Raw genomic sequence first — 16,768 nt, 5'->3', positions numbered from 1 at the left:
AGAAGTTATAAAAGTTTAATTTTGAGTCTCTCCTCTCATCATTGCTTTTAGATGAGCCCTCTGACTTGAGTCCCGGGACCCCTGTCCCAGACGAGGACAGCGTGGTTTTCAGTAAGCTGACGTATCTAGGCTGTGCCTCAGTGAACGCCCCACGTAGTGAGGTGGAGGCTCTGCGTATGGTCAGCATCCTCCGCAGCCAGTGCCAGATGCCCCTGGACGTCACCCTCTCCGTACCCGGAGTCTCAGAGGGCACAGTCAGGTACGTTAGAAAGCTAGCGACAGCAGCAACCAACAAAAGAAATGATGGTAATTTAAGCATCTTGAATGTCCCATCAGGCTGTTGGACCCTCAGACCAGCACTGAGATTGCCAACTACCCCATTTACAAGATCCTCTTCTGTGTTCGCGGCCACGATGGCACGCCGGAGAGTGACTGCTTCGCCTTTACAGAGAGCCACTACAACGCTGAGATCTTCCGCATCCACGTCTTCCGCTGTGAGATCCAGGAAGCGGTGAGAAAAACACAACCACACACGTTGTTGAAAGAGTTTGTGGAATGATAATTTTGAGGACACTTTGATGTCATTATTTAAAAGACTCAAATAATGCTAATGTCCAGAGTGTATTTACATCTCAACATTAGCTCTATAGTTTATAATACATTATGTATTTCAACAGTTTTGTTCAATAAAACCATATGAATAGTTGGTTTTGATACTTTATTTGAGCTTATTATTATTGCCTCATTGCTATTATGTATTTTAAGTAATTTTAAAGGCTATTGTTAACTTAGGTCTATTGTTATTAATACAAAGAAATGTATTATAATTATCCGATTAATCGTCAGATTAATCGACAGATTACCAAAACAATTGCTAATGACAGCCCTATTTCACTTTGAAATAAAAAATAAAATATATTTTAATGGCATTATGGCTAGGTGACATTATTTCATACAACTTTTTCATTTTCAGTATTGTAATGACTGGAAAAAATTAATTGGTCAATATGTCAAATAGGTTCCAGACCTGTTTTCCTTAATATAGATTCTTGAATCAAATAAAAATAGCTTTTGCTGATAGAATAATTGCAGTTTCCGGGTTCAGTCTGAAGGGGGCGCTCTTGTTGTTAGAATTTGTCCTATGATATCAGAAAGTTCAGCTGTGAGGTTAAAATTAGACCAAGATACTCTAAAAATGATCCAATTCCTCTTCTACAGACACATTCACAGAACATCTTGAGGGAGACCGCAGCCATGCAGGCATATCTGTTATTGTTAAAGGAGACATCGGATGCAAAATTCACTTTTGCATGGTGATTGCATATAAATATGTGTTAGCAGTGTGTGAACACAACCACCCTACAATGATAAAAATCTATTAACTCCTTTATTTTAATTCCCAGATGACCTAAACAGTCTCAGTTATCAAGCCGTTTTGATTTTCTCAGCAGTATGATGTCATATTTCTCAGGCCCCGCCCACGACCACTGACAGACTGTCCCGTATTACCATATTTCCGACATTTTCTTTGCGATAACAGTGTCTCGTAAGCAATGCAGGAGTTTTTTAGTTGGATGTAAAAGTGAAAATAAGAGTCTTAATTTTATCCCGACATCAGAGTAACTGAGGACGCAGCGTATTCATTGTGTTTTTGATGGTAATGCGCCATTAAATGCGCAAAAGGGGGTGGAGTCAGCAGTAGTTCATTATCATTTAAAGAGACATGCACTGAATTGACTCACTGTAAACAGAGCTGTTTTTGATGAGGTAAAAAGGGTGTTGTTTTACACGACGATTGAGGAATTTAAACCAAAGTATGTTGCAGACATTTCATGAAGAGCCTAAAGAATCATACCATCTGATGTCCCTTTTAACTACATTTAAATACATGTTCGTTTTCTTATTAGGCTATGCATTATTTACCCAACATATATTCTACAAATGAATAGGCTACATAACTGTAAGCCTTTATTGTATAAAACTGTTATGAGTAAAAGCAAGTTAATTTATGTCAATTTGATGGTTGTCGTGGCTTTGATAAATTGAAGACATTCTGTAATTACTGTAGACCCACTTCTGTTAGCACACTAAAGTGTTGCAATTGAGATTTTGGATAGTTGAGATTTGCGGTGTAAAATCACTGCTCCAAAAACATTCACTAGTCAGTCTCACTGAATGACAAGTTGATTGTTAGTCGGCCAGTCAACCGTCCTGACACGTACCAATTGCGTGTGGAGTAAAATGGTAAAACAGCAGGGATGCAGCTGTCAGGTGTATTTCTGGGTATGTGTATGTGTGTGTGTGCTAATGAGTGTGTTGATAACCTGAGAACAGTCCGACAGTGAGTCACTGTAACTCAGACTGTGTCACTAGAGACTGTTTTGACTCCAATCACTGAGATGTGTGTGTGTGTTCGTCTTTGTAGGTCAGCAGGATACTCTACAGCTTTGCCACAGCTTTCCGCCGATCAGCCAATAAAGCGCCGCTCGCAGCCAAGGCTCCGCCCCTTACGCCCGACAGCGACGTCTTCACCTTCACCGTGAGCCTGGAGATCAAAGAGGACGATGGGAAGGGCACGTTTAGGTGAACCGCTTCGCTTCTCTCCTTCCATTAAAGTTCATTCACTTCTCCCGCACATATCTGCGTTTAACCCCAGAGGTCTAGTCTCTAACTGAATAATTCAATTAGGTGTTATTTTCTGGTATCCAGCCTTCGGAAGTCATCTGCCCGGTTTTGATGAGGGAAATGATAAAAATAGCCAAATCTGCAGTTCCTCCACCTCTTCGTCTCTTTCTCTTTCTCAGAAGTGTCGACACATGCTTCCTGTCATTTATCATCCCGTACTTCTTACCTCATTTTTCCGCCCTACACAGGGTTCTGTTAACACAGACCTGCACTGGAAAGCGCTGGAAAGATCTGACTTCAAAGGAAACATATTTTTTGTTGACTTGTTGACATGTAACGGTTTAGTTTAACAAGCATTGGTGTACAAAACAACACCATAGCTCCATATTATAGCATTATAATTAATATTAAAGGGATAGTTCACCCCAAAATGAAAATTTTGCCATTAAAGGAGAAGTCCACTTCCAGAACAAACATTTACAGATAATGTACTCACCCCCTTGTCATTCAAGATGTTCATGTCTTTCTTTCTTCAGTTGTAAAAAAATGATATTTTTTGAGGAAAACATTTCAGGATTTTTCTCCATATATTGGACTACTATGGTGTGCTGAATTTGAACTTCCAAAATGCAGTTTAAATGCAGCTTCAAATGATCCCAGATGCGGTTGTAAACGATCCCAGCCGAGGAAGAATGGTCTTATCCAGCGAAACAATCGGTTATTTTCATTAAAATAATAACATTTTATACTTTTTATACTCAAACGCTCGTCTTTTCTTGCTCTGCCTGAACTCTGTGTATTCTGACTCAAGACAGTTAGGGTATGTCGAAAAATTCCAATCGTATTTTTCTCCCTCAACTTCAAAAATCATTTCAAAATCATCCTACATCGCTGCAGAAGTACCGAACCAGTCTATGCAAAGTGAACATGCAAAGAAGATCAAACACCCTTAACAAAAAAGGTAAAACAGTGATATAGGGCGATTTTAAAGTTGAGGGAGAACTTGAGATGGGAGTTTTTTGACATACCCTAACTGTCACGAACCGGAAAAAAAGGAAAAAAAACACATCGTTTCGCTAGATAAGACCCTTCTTCCTCAGCTGGGATTGTTTGAAGCCACATTTAAACTACATTTTGGATGTTCAAACTCGGGGCACCATAGAAGTCCATTATATGGAGGAAAATGTTTTCCACAAAAAACAAAACCTAATTTCTTTACGACTGAAGAAAGAAAGATATTAACATCTTGGATGACAAGGGGGTGAGTACATTATCTGTAAATCTTTGTTCTGGAAGTGGACTTCTTTAATTACTTTATTGACTTCCGTTCATCTTCAGAACACAAATTAAGATATTTTTGATGAAATCCGAGAGCTTTCTGATCCTGCACAGACAGCAACGCAACTGACATGTTCAAGACCCAGAAAGGTAGTAAGGACATTGTTAAAATAAATTAGTTAAGACTGACACGAAGAGAAGAAATTGTTGAGAAAAGTTTGTTTTTTTTTTTTTGCACACAAAAAGTTTTCTTGTAGCTTCATAACAGGTTCATAAAGGTTGTACCACTGATGTCCCATGAACTATTTTGTCAATGTCTACTACCTTTCTGGGCCTTGAACGTTTCAGTTGTGTTGTTGTCTATGCAGGTTCAGAAAGCTCTTGGATTTCATCAAAAATATCTTAATTTGTGTTCTGAAGATGAACAAAGGTCTTATTGGTTTGGAACAACATGAGGGTGAGAAATTAATGACAGAATTTTAATTTTAGGTGAACTATTCCTTTAATATTATTTTAATGATTCATTCAAATGTATGTAAATTAAATTAAAATTATAATATTACAGGTAAGTATATGTAAGAGCCATTTGTAAATCTTTTAGTGACCTGTGTGCAGTGTGTTTATACTGGCTTTTTAATGTTGCACAGAAAAGGCAAAAAGAGAGAAAAATATTTAAAGAAAGGGCTAAAGTGCCCAAAATAACTGCACTGTCTCCATCAGCATGAGCTTGATGCTCCAGAGAGACTGTCCCTGTTATAAATGGACTGCAAGTCACTTTGGATAAAAACAACAGGAAAAACATGACAAAATTACCTTGAAAGGCCCTTTCGCTCCATTTGGATGTAAGAGATGCGTGTACATTTTGACAAAGATTTTGTTTTAGCCATAACTCCTTTTTTGGCTTCTTGTTTTTTAAAAAATGTCTTTTACATATAGTCATTATTATAAGATTATTATCAGACATACAATGACCAAAATTATAAACGCAACACTTTCGTTTTTTCATGAGCTGAACTAAAAGATCTAAGACTTTTTCTATGTACACAAAAGGCCTATTTCTATCAAATATTGTTAACAAATCTGTATAAATCTGTGTTAGTGAGCACTTCTCCTTTGTCGAGATAATCCATCCACCTCACAGGTGTGGCATATCAAGATGCTGATTAGACAGCATGATTTTTGCACAGGTGAGCCTTAGGCTAACCACAATAAAAGGCCACTCTAAAATGTGCAGTTTTATCACACAGCACAATGTCTCTGATGTCGCAAGTTTTGAGGGAGCGTGCAATTGGCATGCTGACTGCAGGAATGTCCACCAGAGCTATTGCCCGTGAATTGAATGTTCATTTCTCTACCATAAGCCGTCTCCAAAGGCGTTTCAGAGACTTTGGCAGTACATCCAACCGGCCTCACAACTGCAGACCACGTGTAACGACACCAGCCCAGGACCTCCACATCCAGCATCTTCACCTCCAAGATCATCTGAGACCAGCCACCCGGACAGCTGCTGCAACAATCGGTTTGCATAACCAAAGAATTTCTGCACAAACTGTCAGAAACCGACTCAGGGAGACTCATCTGCATGCTCGTCATCCTCATCGGGGTCTCAACCTGACTGCAGTTCGCCATCGTAACCGACTTGAGTGGGCAAATGCTCACATTCGATGGTGTCTGGCACTTTGGAGAGGTGTTCTCTTCATGGATGAATCCCGGTTTTCACTGTATAGGACAGATGGCAGACAGCGTGTATGGCATCGTGTGGGTGAGCGGTTTGCTGATGTCAACATTATGGATCGAGTGGCCCATGGTGGCGGAGGGGTAATGGTATGAGCAGGCGTATGTTATGGACAGTGAACACAGGTGCATTTTATTGATGGCATTTTGAATGCACAGAAATACCGTGACGATATCCTGAGGCCAATTGTTGTGCCATTCATCCACGACCATCACCTCATTTTGCAGCATGATAATGCACGGCCCCATCTTGCAAGGATCTGTATACAGTTCCTGGAAGCCGAAAACATGTCACCCATTGAGCATGTTTGGGATGCTCTGTATCGGCGTATACGACAACGTGTTCCAGTTCCTGCCAATGTCCAGCAACTTCGCACAGCCATTGAAGAGGAGTGGACCAACATTCCACAGGCCACAATCAACAGCCTGATCAACTCTATGTGAAGGAGATGTGTTGCACTGCGTGGGGCAAATGGTGCTCACACCAGATACTGACTGGTTTTCGGAAGAGAAATGAACATTCAATTCACGGGCAATAGCTCTGGTGGACATTCCTGCAGTCAGCATGCCAATTGCACGCTCCCTCAAAACTTGCGACATCAGAGACATTGTGCTGTGTGATAAAACTGCACATTTTAGAGTGGCCTTTTATTGTGGTTAGCCTAAGGCTCACCTGTGCAAAAATCATGCTGTCTAATCAGCATCTTGATATGCCACACCTGTGAGGTGGATGGATTATCTCGGCGAAGGAGAAGTGCTCACTAACACAGATTTATACAGATTTGTGAACAATATTTGAGAGAAATAGGCCTTTTGTGTACATAGAAAAAGTCTTAGATCTTTGAGTTCAGCTCATGAAAAATGGGGGCAAAAACAGAAGTGTTGCATTTATAATTTTGGTCAGTGTAAGTACTGTATATATTTAAAATCATAGTATACATAATCATAAGATATCTACTGAATGAAAAAGTACTTATTATATATAGCATAAATGTGTTCCTATAAAAATATGAAGCAGCACAACTGTTTTTAACATTGAATATAGTCAGAAATGTTTTTTTGGGGGCAGTAAATCAGCAAAATAATATGATTTCTGAAGGGTCATGTGACACTAAAGAGTGGAGTAATGATGCTGAAAATTTAGCTTTGCATCACAGAAATAAATTACATTTTAAAATATATTCAAATAAAAAAAAAAGTTATTTTAAGTTCTAATACTTTTTCACAATATTACTGTTTTGACTGTATTTTTGGTCAAATAAGTGCAGAGCATAAGAGATTTTTTAGATATGTTAAAAAAATCTTACCAATCTCAAATGTTTGATTAGTGGTATATGTGTTATTTGACTAAAAAGACATATAACCATAATATTATTTATAGTGCTAGTAAAAACATAAATCACCAACAATATTTTGTGATATTGACACTGATGACAAGAATGATGAAACTTCTATGGTATCGAAAATATTGATATCAAAACCTTATTTAAAGCAAAAATAATATGAGATTCACCCAACTAAGCGTTTGAGAACTCTTTTTGTGACCAACAGTGCTGTATCAAAGGACAAGGACAGACAGAGCTTCAAACTGCGGCCAGGCATGGACAAAAAGATCGTGATCTACGTCCAGCAGACGTCCAACAAAGAGCTGGCCATCGAGAGGTACGTGCTTTCCACAGCGACACGGCTCTCTCCACAGAGAGGACATCCTCATCCAGAAGACCTTGTGTCTCCCATAACGACCAATAATTCATTTATTAATGATAAACATGAGCTGAATTATGTGTTTTCTGTGCTTAAGTGTTCCTTTCGGGCCATGAGAACATGTAGGATGGTTTTTCTCTGTGCTGACTGATTGTGTTGAACTGAAGCCAACCCTGCCTAAATGCACAGCTGTGCTTTTCTGTTTATGTGTGTTTTCTGAGGCCCTGCACCCGCAGATGGGTGTGCGAATATGCAGTTTTTTTGCAGTTGATATGTGTAGTTGCTATGTGGTTCTGTTCGAGTGAGGAATATGTTTATGTTTCAGGTGTTTTGGTCTGCTCTTGAGCCCGGGGAAGAATGTAAAGAATAGCGATATGCACCTGCTTGACCTGGTAGGTGGTGGAAGACATACCTGCATCTCTAGTTTTGAATTAACTCCATTTATTCATGCCTCTCTAGTACTCTTACCTTTACTTGATCAATCAAAATAATAATAATAATAATAATAATAATAATAATAAAACAAAGTACTTTATAAAATGGATTTCTTTATTATACTTTATAGTGTCCTAGATTTGAATGAAAATATGATCATAGTGTCGACGAAATGTGACCCTGAACCACAAAACCAGTCATAAAAGTTAATTTTAGTAGACTGAGATGTATACATGATCTGAAAGCTGAATAAATAAGCTTTCCATTTATGTACTGTATGGTTTGTTAGAGTAAGATGATATTTGGTCGAGATAAAATTATATGAAAGTCTGGAATCTGAGGGTGCAAAAAAAATCAAAACATTGATATATAAATATGGTATAAGAGGCATAGCTTATCAGTGGGTTAAAAGTTATTTAAAAGAAAGAGAGCAGTTTGTTGAAATCAATAATACAAAATCAAAAAATTGTCAAATTACTTGTGGTGTACCCCAGGGATCGGTATTAGGTCCAGTACTTTTTCTTCTTTATGTGAATGATATTGTAAATGTTTCAAATTTACTAAAATGTATTTTGTTTGCGGACGATACTTCTTTATTTTATGCTGGCAAAAATATAAATGATGTATTGCAAGTTGTTGAGTATGAGTTTGGGAAAATTATGAGATGGTTTAATGCTAATAGATTATCTTTAAACATTAGTAAGACAAAATTTATGATCTTTAGTTGTACAAATAAGGATTTTGATGCAGCATTGTCAGTACAAGGAGTACAGATAGATAGGACCCATGAATTTAATGGGTGTTTTGATTGATGAACAGTTAACGTGGAAATTCCATATTGACTATGTTAAATCTAAGGTATCCCAAATCATAGCCGTGCTGCATAAGATAAAAGAATCTGTTAATAAATGTGCTCTGTTTTTGTTATATAATTCATTGATTGTTCCACATCTGACCTATTGCATTGAAGTGTGGGGAAGTGCTAATAAGACTTATATAGAACCAGTTTTTAAATTACAAAAACGTGCTATTCGTGTTGTAAATGGAAGTGGATATAGGGTCCACACAAATCCAATATTTATACAATTAAAAACCTTAAAATTCGATGATTTATTAGAATATAGTTTACTAAAAATAATGTATAAAGCTCACCAAAAAACATTACCTGAAAATTTGCAAAATAGATTCATCAAGAGAGTTAGTAGCTACAATTTAAGAGGAACTGAAGTCTTTCAGAAAGCTGAGTTTAGAACAAAATTAAAGGAAAGATGTGTCTCGGTGCAAGGTGTCAGTTTGTGGAATAATTTGAAATCAAAATGTCAATATCGTTTTTTGTTTTCAAGAAGTGTGTAAAAGCATTATTGATAGAGAAATATCATGCTTCTAATTAGTTGGAAAATGAGATATTTGAATTATGACATTGTATATTTGCTGTAAATTTGATAAGTATAAGAGCTCCTCATTGGAATTGTAATTTGTTTTATGTTGATAAGGGGCAGATATTATAAGTTTATCTTCTTTCTGCTCCTTTTCATTTCTTTTTCTTTTAAAAGAATGAAATAAATAATAAAATGAAATGAAATGAAATCAAAACATTGATAAAATCGCCTTTAAAGTTGTCCAAATGAAGTTCTTAGCACTGCATATTACTAATCAGAAATTAAGTTTTGATATATTTATGGTAGAAAATTTACAAAATATCTTCATGAAACATGATCTTTACTTAATATTCAAATGATTTTTGGCATTAAAAAAAAAAAATCAATGATTTTGACTCAGTGTGTTGTTGGCTATTGCTACAAATATACCCAGGTTACTTAAGACTTGGTTTTGTGGTCCAGGGTCACATTCATTCTTAAAGGAGATTAAAAAAGTTCTACTGCCACTCTGAAAAAAATCTTCATGGCTATGTTTTTACAGGTTTTTTTACAGTTTTTTACGGGGTTTTTTACAGTCTACTGGAGCTTTATTGTAGCTGATAAAGGAAATTACAAAGAAATGATAGTCATGTAACATTTAAAACAAATTAAATGTCAGGAATTTATTTCTAATGTTAATGAACACATCTGAAATGTGAACATTTTTGTTTAAAACAGCCTAAAATAAAATAAAGTAAAATAAAAAATAAATAAATAAAAACCTTGTTTTTTGAGCCCTGAGAATAAAAAAAAATGGAGGCCTGTGTATTAGTTCGTTTGAAGTTTTAATTTTTTATTAATTTTACTTTAATTTTATTAGTTTTTTTTTATACATTTTTTATTATTCACAAACACATTTAAGGTTCTCTATTCTGAAATAATAATAATAATAATAATAATAATATATAATTTTTAAAAATAGTAAAAATAAAGTCTGCAACCACAATAATGTATGAAGTTACGTAATTTCAAGGCTCTGACCGAATCTGTGAACTTTTCCCCTGCATTTCCTTCACTGATTTTGAAGGAAAGTCTGGATTTGTCATGGAATTTTATCAGTGACAGACAATCTGTTTTTGTGGAAATTTGTGTATCTTTCTGTGCCCAGAGATTGGGAAATTTGGCATTATATGTAGGACCAAACCTGCAGAAATTAAAAATAAATAAATATATACATAGCTAGATAAATGAAGAAAGAAATGTAATAGCAGGAATATAAATAAAGAAATAAATGACTTGATAAAAACAAATATAAATCATTTGATCCTGAATGTACTTTTTATTACCTTTTTCCTTTATGTATTATTTTCTGTATTTATTTTTTCATTTATTTTTTTTTTTTAATGCATATTCTTTAGTTTTTGTATGTATTTAATTAATTTATGTATGTATGCATTTGTTTATTTTTTAAATGTATTTTTATGCATTTATTTATATTTTGTATTTATTTATTTCCACATTTTTATTTCCAGATTTATTTATTCATTTATTTCTTTTTACTTTCCGTGTGCAACATGGAAATGAGGGAGGCCGTTCTTGCGGCGCTCCGGTGAGTCATTGGTTGAGAGCTGAAGGAGAAGCGCCCGATCAAACTAACGATAGAGATCACAGCTTGTGGGATCAACTGGAGAGTTCTGAAATGTTTTCACAGATTCACATTATGTCAAATTATTTTATAGCAACTGTATTCAGCTACTTATCCTGACAGTTTTAAGCCCAGAGCCATCAACGTTGTTGATGAGATTCTAGGTTGACGGCGCCTCTAGACACACATATTACTTATTTATTCATTCATTTATTTATTTTTAATTTCTGCAGGTTTGGTCCCTTATAAGGAAATCTGGCATCAGGGTCAAGCAAGGATGCACGGGGACAAACAGAAACAAGACGCTCTTTTAAGTTAAAATGCGCCTGTAGCTACAAAACTAAACTGTGTGAAATTCATATTAAACCTTTTTTTACTATTACTCTAAAAGTGCTTGGCCCATGTGATGGTGTTGTCATGAGTCTGGAAGTGTTGTCCTCCATCCAGTTAGTTCTGTAGACAAAGCCAACTATCAGCATTTAGGATTTTGGCCAGGGCTGTCCTCCATTTGTTAATTCACCGTGAGTGAATCACAGCTGCAATTTTTTTTTTCCCTGTGAAGTCATGATTATGTTTGAATTTAAATTTCCTTTATTTTTCTCTTTTTCTTGGCTCTCCTCATTTGCCCTCCGCCCTTTTGTTAGGAATCAATGGGTAAGAGTTCTGATGGGAAATCTTACATCATCACAGGGAGCTGGAATCCCAACACTCCTCAGTTTCAGGCCGTGAATGAGGAGACGCCCAAAGGTACAGATCCACACACGTGCTCCGTTTGCAGACTGGGATCCAAATCATTGTATGAGGTCATCTGATGCTAATTTTCTGGAATATTCATAAACCATGAGAGATCCAGAAAAGTTGCATGTAGCTGTTGTGCTTAAAAGATCTGGAACACTCTTCCAACTGATATTAGACACGCTCTAAACATGCAGATTTTTCAAACATTACATACAAATAAAATGTATTTTTATATAATAATATTAATAATAATAATGTCTGATTTTTGAAGTACTTTGATCTGAAATTGACGTATTGAAGGTGTTACACAAATATATTATTATCATCATTATTATTATTATTATTATTATTATTATTGTGTAAATAAATTATTTAATAATTATTATTGTAATTATATATTATAATTATAATTCATTATAATTAATTAATTATAATTCATTATAATTAATTAATTATAATTCATTATAATATTATAATTAATTATAATAATGCTTAATAATCATTATTTTATTATCATTGTATAATTTGTTGTTGTTGTTATTATTGTAACAACATAATATGAACATTAATAATATGAACATTTTTAGCAATTAGCTTTTTCCTGATGTTTGAAGTAGTTTGAGCTATATTTTATATGTGAAAGGTGCTATTAAAATAAAATAAAATAAAATAAAATAACTTTAATGTGATGAAACGTTTAATAAACAAATAATAAACATTTTATTATTAATACATTATTTAATAATGATGATTATAATTCATTATAATAATATAATAATTATAATTTTATAATGTATTATATTATTATTATTTGTTTTATTGTTATTATTATTCTAACAACAACATTAATAATACGAATAAAAAGAAGAATATTTTGCCCATTAGCTTTTTCCTAATGTTTGAAGTGCTTTGAGTTTATATATGAAAGATTTTATAATAACAGTAGTAATACTACTACTACTACTACTAATAAGATGTTTTTTGCAGTACTTTGGTCTGGATTTGAAGTACTAAAAATGTTATACAGATGTATTATTATTATTAATAATAATAATAATAGTACATTATAATTATTATAATTATATTAATAATATTACCATTTTATAGTTTATTATTATTATTATCATAACAATATTAATAATAAGAATATTTTACCAATTAGCTTTTTCCTGATGTTTGAAGTGCTTCAAGCTCTTTTTTTTTTTTTATGAAAAGTGCTATAATAATAATAATAATAATAACAATAACAGATAACAGTAATAATAATAATAATAATAATAATAATAGTAATGATGATGATAATAATAATAATAATAATAATAATAATCTGGATTTGAAGTACTAAAAGTGTTAATGTATTATTATTATTATTATTATTATTATTATTATTATTATTATTAATAAATTATTTAATAATAATTATCAGAATTATAAGAATATTTTTAACAATTAGCTTTTTCCTAATGTTTGTGCTTTGAGCTGGATTTTGTGTATGAAAGGTGCTATAATAATTATCATAAAATAATAATAATTATTCTTTTAATTAATGATAATTAATAATTATTATTTATTATTTTATTAATTATTAATTAATAATTTTTCTAAAGAGTTTACCTGATTTTCAAAAGTGGATTTAATGTATTAAAGAAGCTATACAAATAAAATAATGATTATTATAATGATGATGATTATTATTATTTTTTTTTTTTTGTTTTGTTTTGTTTTTCCTGTTCATGATGTACTTTGATCTGGATCCGATATAGGATGCGCTGTACAAATAAAATGTATCTTTATTTAATAATGCTACTTCTGGTTAGACAAACTTGAAATGATAGTCAATGATACTATGTATTAAACACACTAATATGAGCATGCTTTGACCTGTATGAATACCTGTATGACACACAGATAAGTTCATGTACATGACGACGGCGGTGGACCTGGTAATCACGGAGGTGGAGGAGCCTGTGCGGTTCCTGCTGGAGACACGGGTTCGCGTGTGCTCACCCAACGAGAGGCTCTTCTGGCCCTTCAGCAAACGCAGTTACACAGAGACCTTCTATCTCAAACTCAGACCGGTGAGGACCGGCTCAGTGCAGGGCCTGACTTTATACACGACAAAGTCTGCACCTCAAAATTTCACGTTTTTGCTTTTGAGACAGCATTCACAATCAAAGTATATAGCTCGCCAGGTTTTAAAACAAAATCATAGCATGAACGAGCATGTGGAGACAGTCTTTAAAAGAAATTAGTGTTTGAAGTGCCTTCACTCTGCCCTCAGATGGAGAACAAAGAAAGGAAGAGCAACTCAGACACACTGTATGAAGTGGTGAGTTTAGAGAGCGAGACCGAGAGAGAAAAGAGGAAGACCACGGCGAGCCCCGGCATCCTGTCGTCCGGCTCTCACGGCTCTATGGTGCCCTCTCCTCCCGAGGATGATGAGGAGGAAGGTGAGCGGCCCACAGCACTTCTCATTCATATCATCATATACACGACCTCAGGAGCTGTTCTTTCAAAGTCCTCCAGCGATTCATATGCTTTAGCACAAAAACTGAACCTTACTAGCTAGTAACATTTCTCTCGCTGTTTCTCTCTCACTGTCCTCCCAGATAATGATGAACCGTTATTGAGTGGATCTGGAGACGTGTCTAAGGAATGTGGTGAAAAAATTCTGGAAACTTGGGGAGATTTACTGTCTAAATGGTAAGTGCTTTGAAAACAAGTGGAAATGAAGGTTCAGGGTTTTAACCAGAATTTTTTTTATTGCTAAATATATATTATTATATTTTATGTATTCATAGTTTTGCTATAAAATGAAAATAGATGCCAACAGAATTGATATCAGGATCATCACTGAATAAAAAAAAAAAAAATTATATATATATATATATATATATATGTATGTATATATAGATATATATATATATATATATATATATAAATAACCAATTGACCAATTACTCAATTTACTAAAATAATCATTAGAGACAGTTCTAATTTTGGTATTATTCAGTATTCATTGTCATTTCCCTTTAGTTTGAGTGCAAGGCAGTAAAGTTATTTTTATTTGTTGGTAAGCAGCATATAAATGTATTGAGGCTAGGGTTGCAAAGGGGCGGAAAATTTCCGGTAAATTTCCGGTAACTTTCAATGGAAACTTTGTCCGGGGAATTTTGGAAAATTCCAATTTGGAAATTTAACAGAAATTTACGGGAATTTATGGGAATTTATGGGAATTAATGGGAATTAATGGGAAATTTGGGGAAATTTAGAGAAGCTGTATCATAAACAAATATAAATTGTATAAATTTAAATTGTGTAAATTTTGTTTGATTATAAGCTGACATGCATGCAAACTAATACAAATTTTAAAAATGACATTTTTTGATTTTTTTGGAATCTGTGATGCTTTTTTCCTGGATTTAACTTAAAAAGAACATAATTTATTCAAAACTGAAATCTTTTCTAACAATATAAGTCTTTACTATTACTTTTTATTAACTGAACACATCCTTGTTTAATAAAAGTATTGAAAAAAAAAACATACTGACCCCAAACTTTTGAACAGTACTGTACTGTTAAAAAAGGATTTATATTTTAAATAAATGCTGTTCTTTTTCATTAAAGAATCCTGTAAGAAAAGGGAATTTAAAAAAAATATTAAGCAGCACAGCTGTTTCCAAAATTGATAAATCAGCATTTCAGAATGATTTCTGAAGGATTACATCAATGTTACAGTGAAGACTGTAGTAAATTCAGCTTTTTTTTCATAGCAATACATTATAATTTAAAGTATATTAAAACAGAAAACCATTATTTTAAATTGTAATACTTCACAATATTACTGTTTTGTTCTGTATTTTTGCTGAAAAATAAATGAAGGCTTGATGTACATAAGAAATCATAAGAGATGTTCAGAAAACATTAAAAATAGGAATGTGTCCAAACTTTTGACCAGTTCTGTACTTCTGTATGAAACTGGCTAGCAGAAGGTATAAGGAATAGCACTGCAACTTAAGCTAGCTAGCACATGATACTTCCTAAATAGTAAATGAAATAATGCTAACTAGCTTAGATTGTTCATATCTGATTTACTGGCCAGCTACTGTATAAACACTGGGACATGAGATATACTGTATAAACATTTTGGTTTTTGCTAGTTAAACTTACCTAAACTTACTTACTTTACATAAGTAATATCAAAATTTAGATGTAGCCCTTGGGCTCAAATGCAGCAACTGTGCCTTCAGAGAAAATGGGGGGGAATTCCCCCCTTAGGTGACTACTAGGGGGACTGTGTGGGGGAGGGTCGTTTTTAGACTGTTTTTTAAATTATTATTATCTCACCTAAATGTTTGCTCAGCCAGTGTATTTGTTTTAACAATGGCATAATTTAGTTGCACAGTAGCTTACACACAGCACAAGGAAGTTTTAAACATATATATTTTTGTAATATTTATGTAATTGACATGAACACTAACCATAATATATTTTGATAGTTTGATCTGTGCATGTTATAGAGGAATGTACAGTGGATGTAGGGTGTGTGGCCTTAACAGCCCTGCAGTAAGCAGTGTGCATGTGACTGAGCAGTGTGTAGATCAGAAATTAAACTAAAATTGCATTAAACCTGGTTGTTTTATCCAAGATTATGCTGCAAGTTTTTCTTCTCATCTACATTTACATTCCCAGTTCCTGCAATTTTGCAAATTCCCAGTTTATTCCCAATAATTCCCATATATTCCCATTAATTCCCGTTAATTCCCATATATTCCCGTTAATTCCCATGGAAAGTTTCCAGTCTTGAAAATTCCCGGAATTTTGCAACCCTAATTGAGGCTGATTTTATTTCATGATAAATACAATAAAAACAGTAATATTTTGAAATATTGTTACAGTTTAAAATAACTGTTAAAAAAAATATTTTATAAATTGTAATTTATTCCTGTGATCAAAGCTGAATTTTCAGCATTATTACTCCAGTTTTCAATGTCGAAAGATCCTTCAGAAATCATTCTAATATGTTGATTTTCTGCTCAAGAAATGATTATTATCAATACTGAAATCATTTGTTATGCTTAATATTTTTCCGGAAACTGTGAAACATTTTTCATGGGTCATCGGATGCCCATTTTCCACAAGTCGATATGATTCTTTAGGGTCTTAATGAAAAGTCTATAATATACTTTGGTTAAAAATTCTTAATGGTTGTGTAAAACAACACCCTTTTTACCTTGCCAAAATCAGCTCT

At 33.8% G+C, this 16,768-nt stretch overlaps 1 protein-coding gene and 1 long non-coding RNA gene across 4 annotated transcripts in view; both read left to right on the top strand.

The window, feature by feature from the left end:
- The window catches only part of LOC127171989 (uncharacterized), a 121,779-nt gene that overhangs the window by 17,266 nt on the left and 87,745 nt on the right, over positions 1–16,768 (top strand). The window lies entirely within an intron of this gene.
- Positions 1–16,768, top strand: part of LOC127171982 (rab GTPase-activating protein 1) — a 112,215-nt gene that overhangs the window by 23,972 nt on the left and 71,475 nt on the right. For all 3 annotated transcript variants that reach the window (XM_051120981.1, XM_051120980.1, XM_051120982.1), the window contains 9 exons: positions 52–259; positions 337–511; positions 2,426–2,583; positions 7,189–7,299; positions 7,667–7,733; positions 11,424–11,526; positions 13,426–13,595; positions 13,799–13,967; positions 14,127–14,220. In XM_051120981.1, the coding sequence (XP_050976938.1) occupies positions 52–259; positions 337–511; positions 2,426–2,583; positions 7,189–7,299; positions 7,667–7,733; positions 11,424–11,526; positions 13,426–13,595; positions 13,799–13,967; positions 14,127–14,220 (1,255 nt within the window). The remainder of the gene's footprint in view (positions 1–51; positions 260–336; positions 512–2,425; positions 2,584–7,188; positions 7,300–7,666; positions 7,734–11,423; positions 11,527–13,425; positions 13,596–13,798; positions 13,968–14,126; positions 14,221–16,768) is intronic.

This window comes from Labeo rohita, chromosome 10, assembly GCF_022985175.1.
Source record: "Labeo rohita strain BAU-BD-2019 chromosome 10, IGBB_LRoh.1.0, whole genome shotgun sequence".
NCBI classification, from domain to species: Eukaryota; Metazoa; Chordata; class Actinopteri; order Cypriniformes; family Cyprinidae; genus Labeo; species Labeo rohita.
Note: the sequence above shows the minus strand (reverse complement) of the source record. Positions and strands in the feature narration are given on the sequence as shown.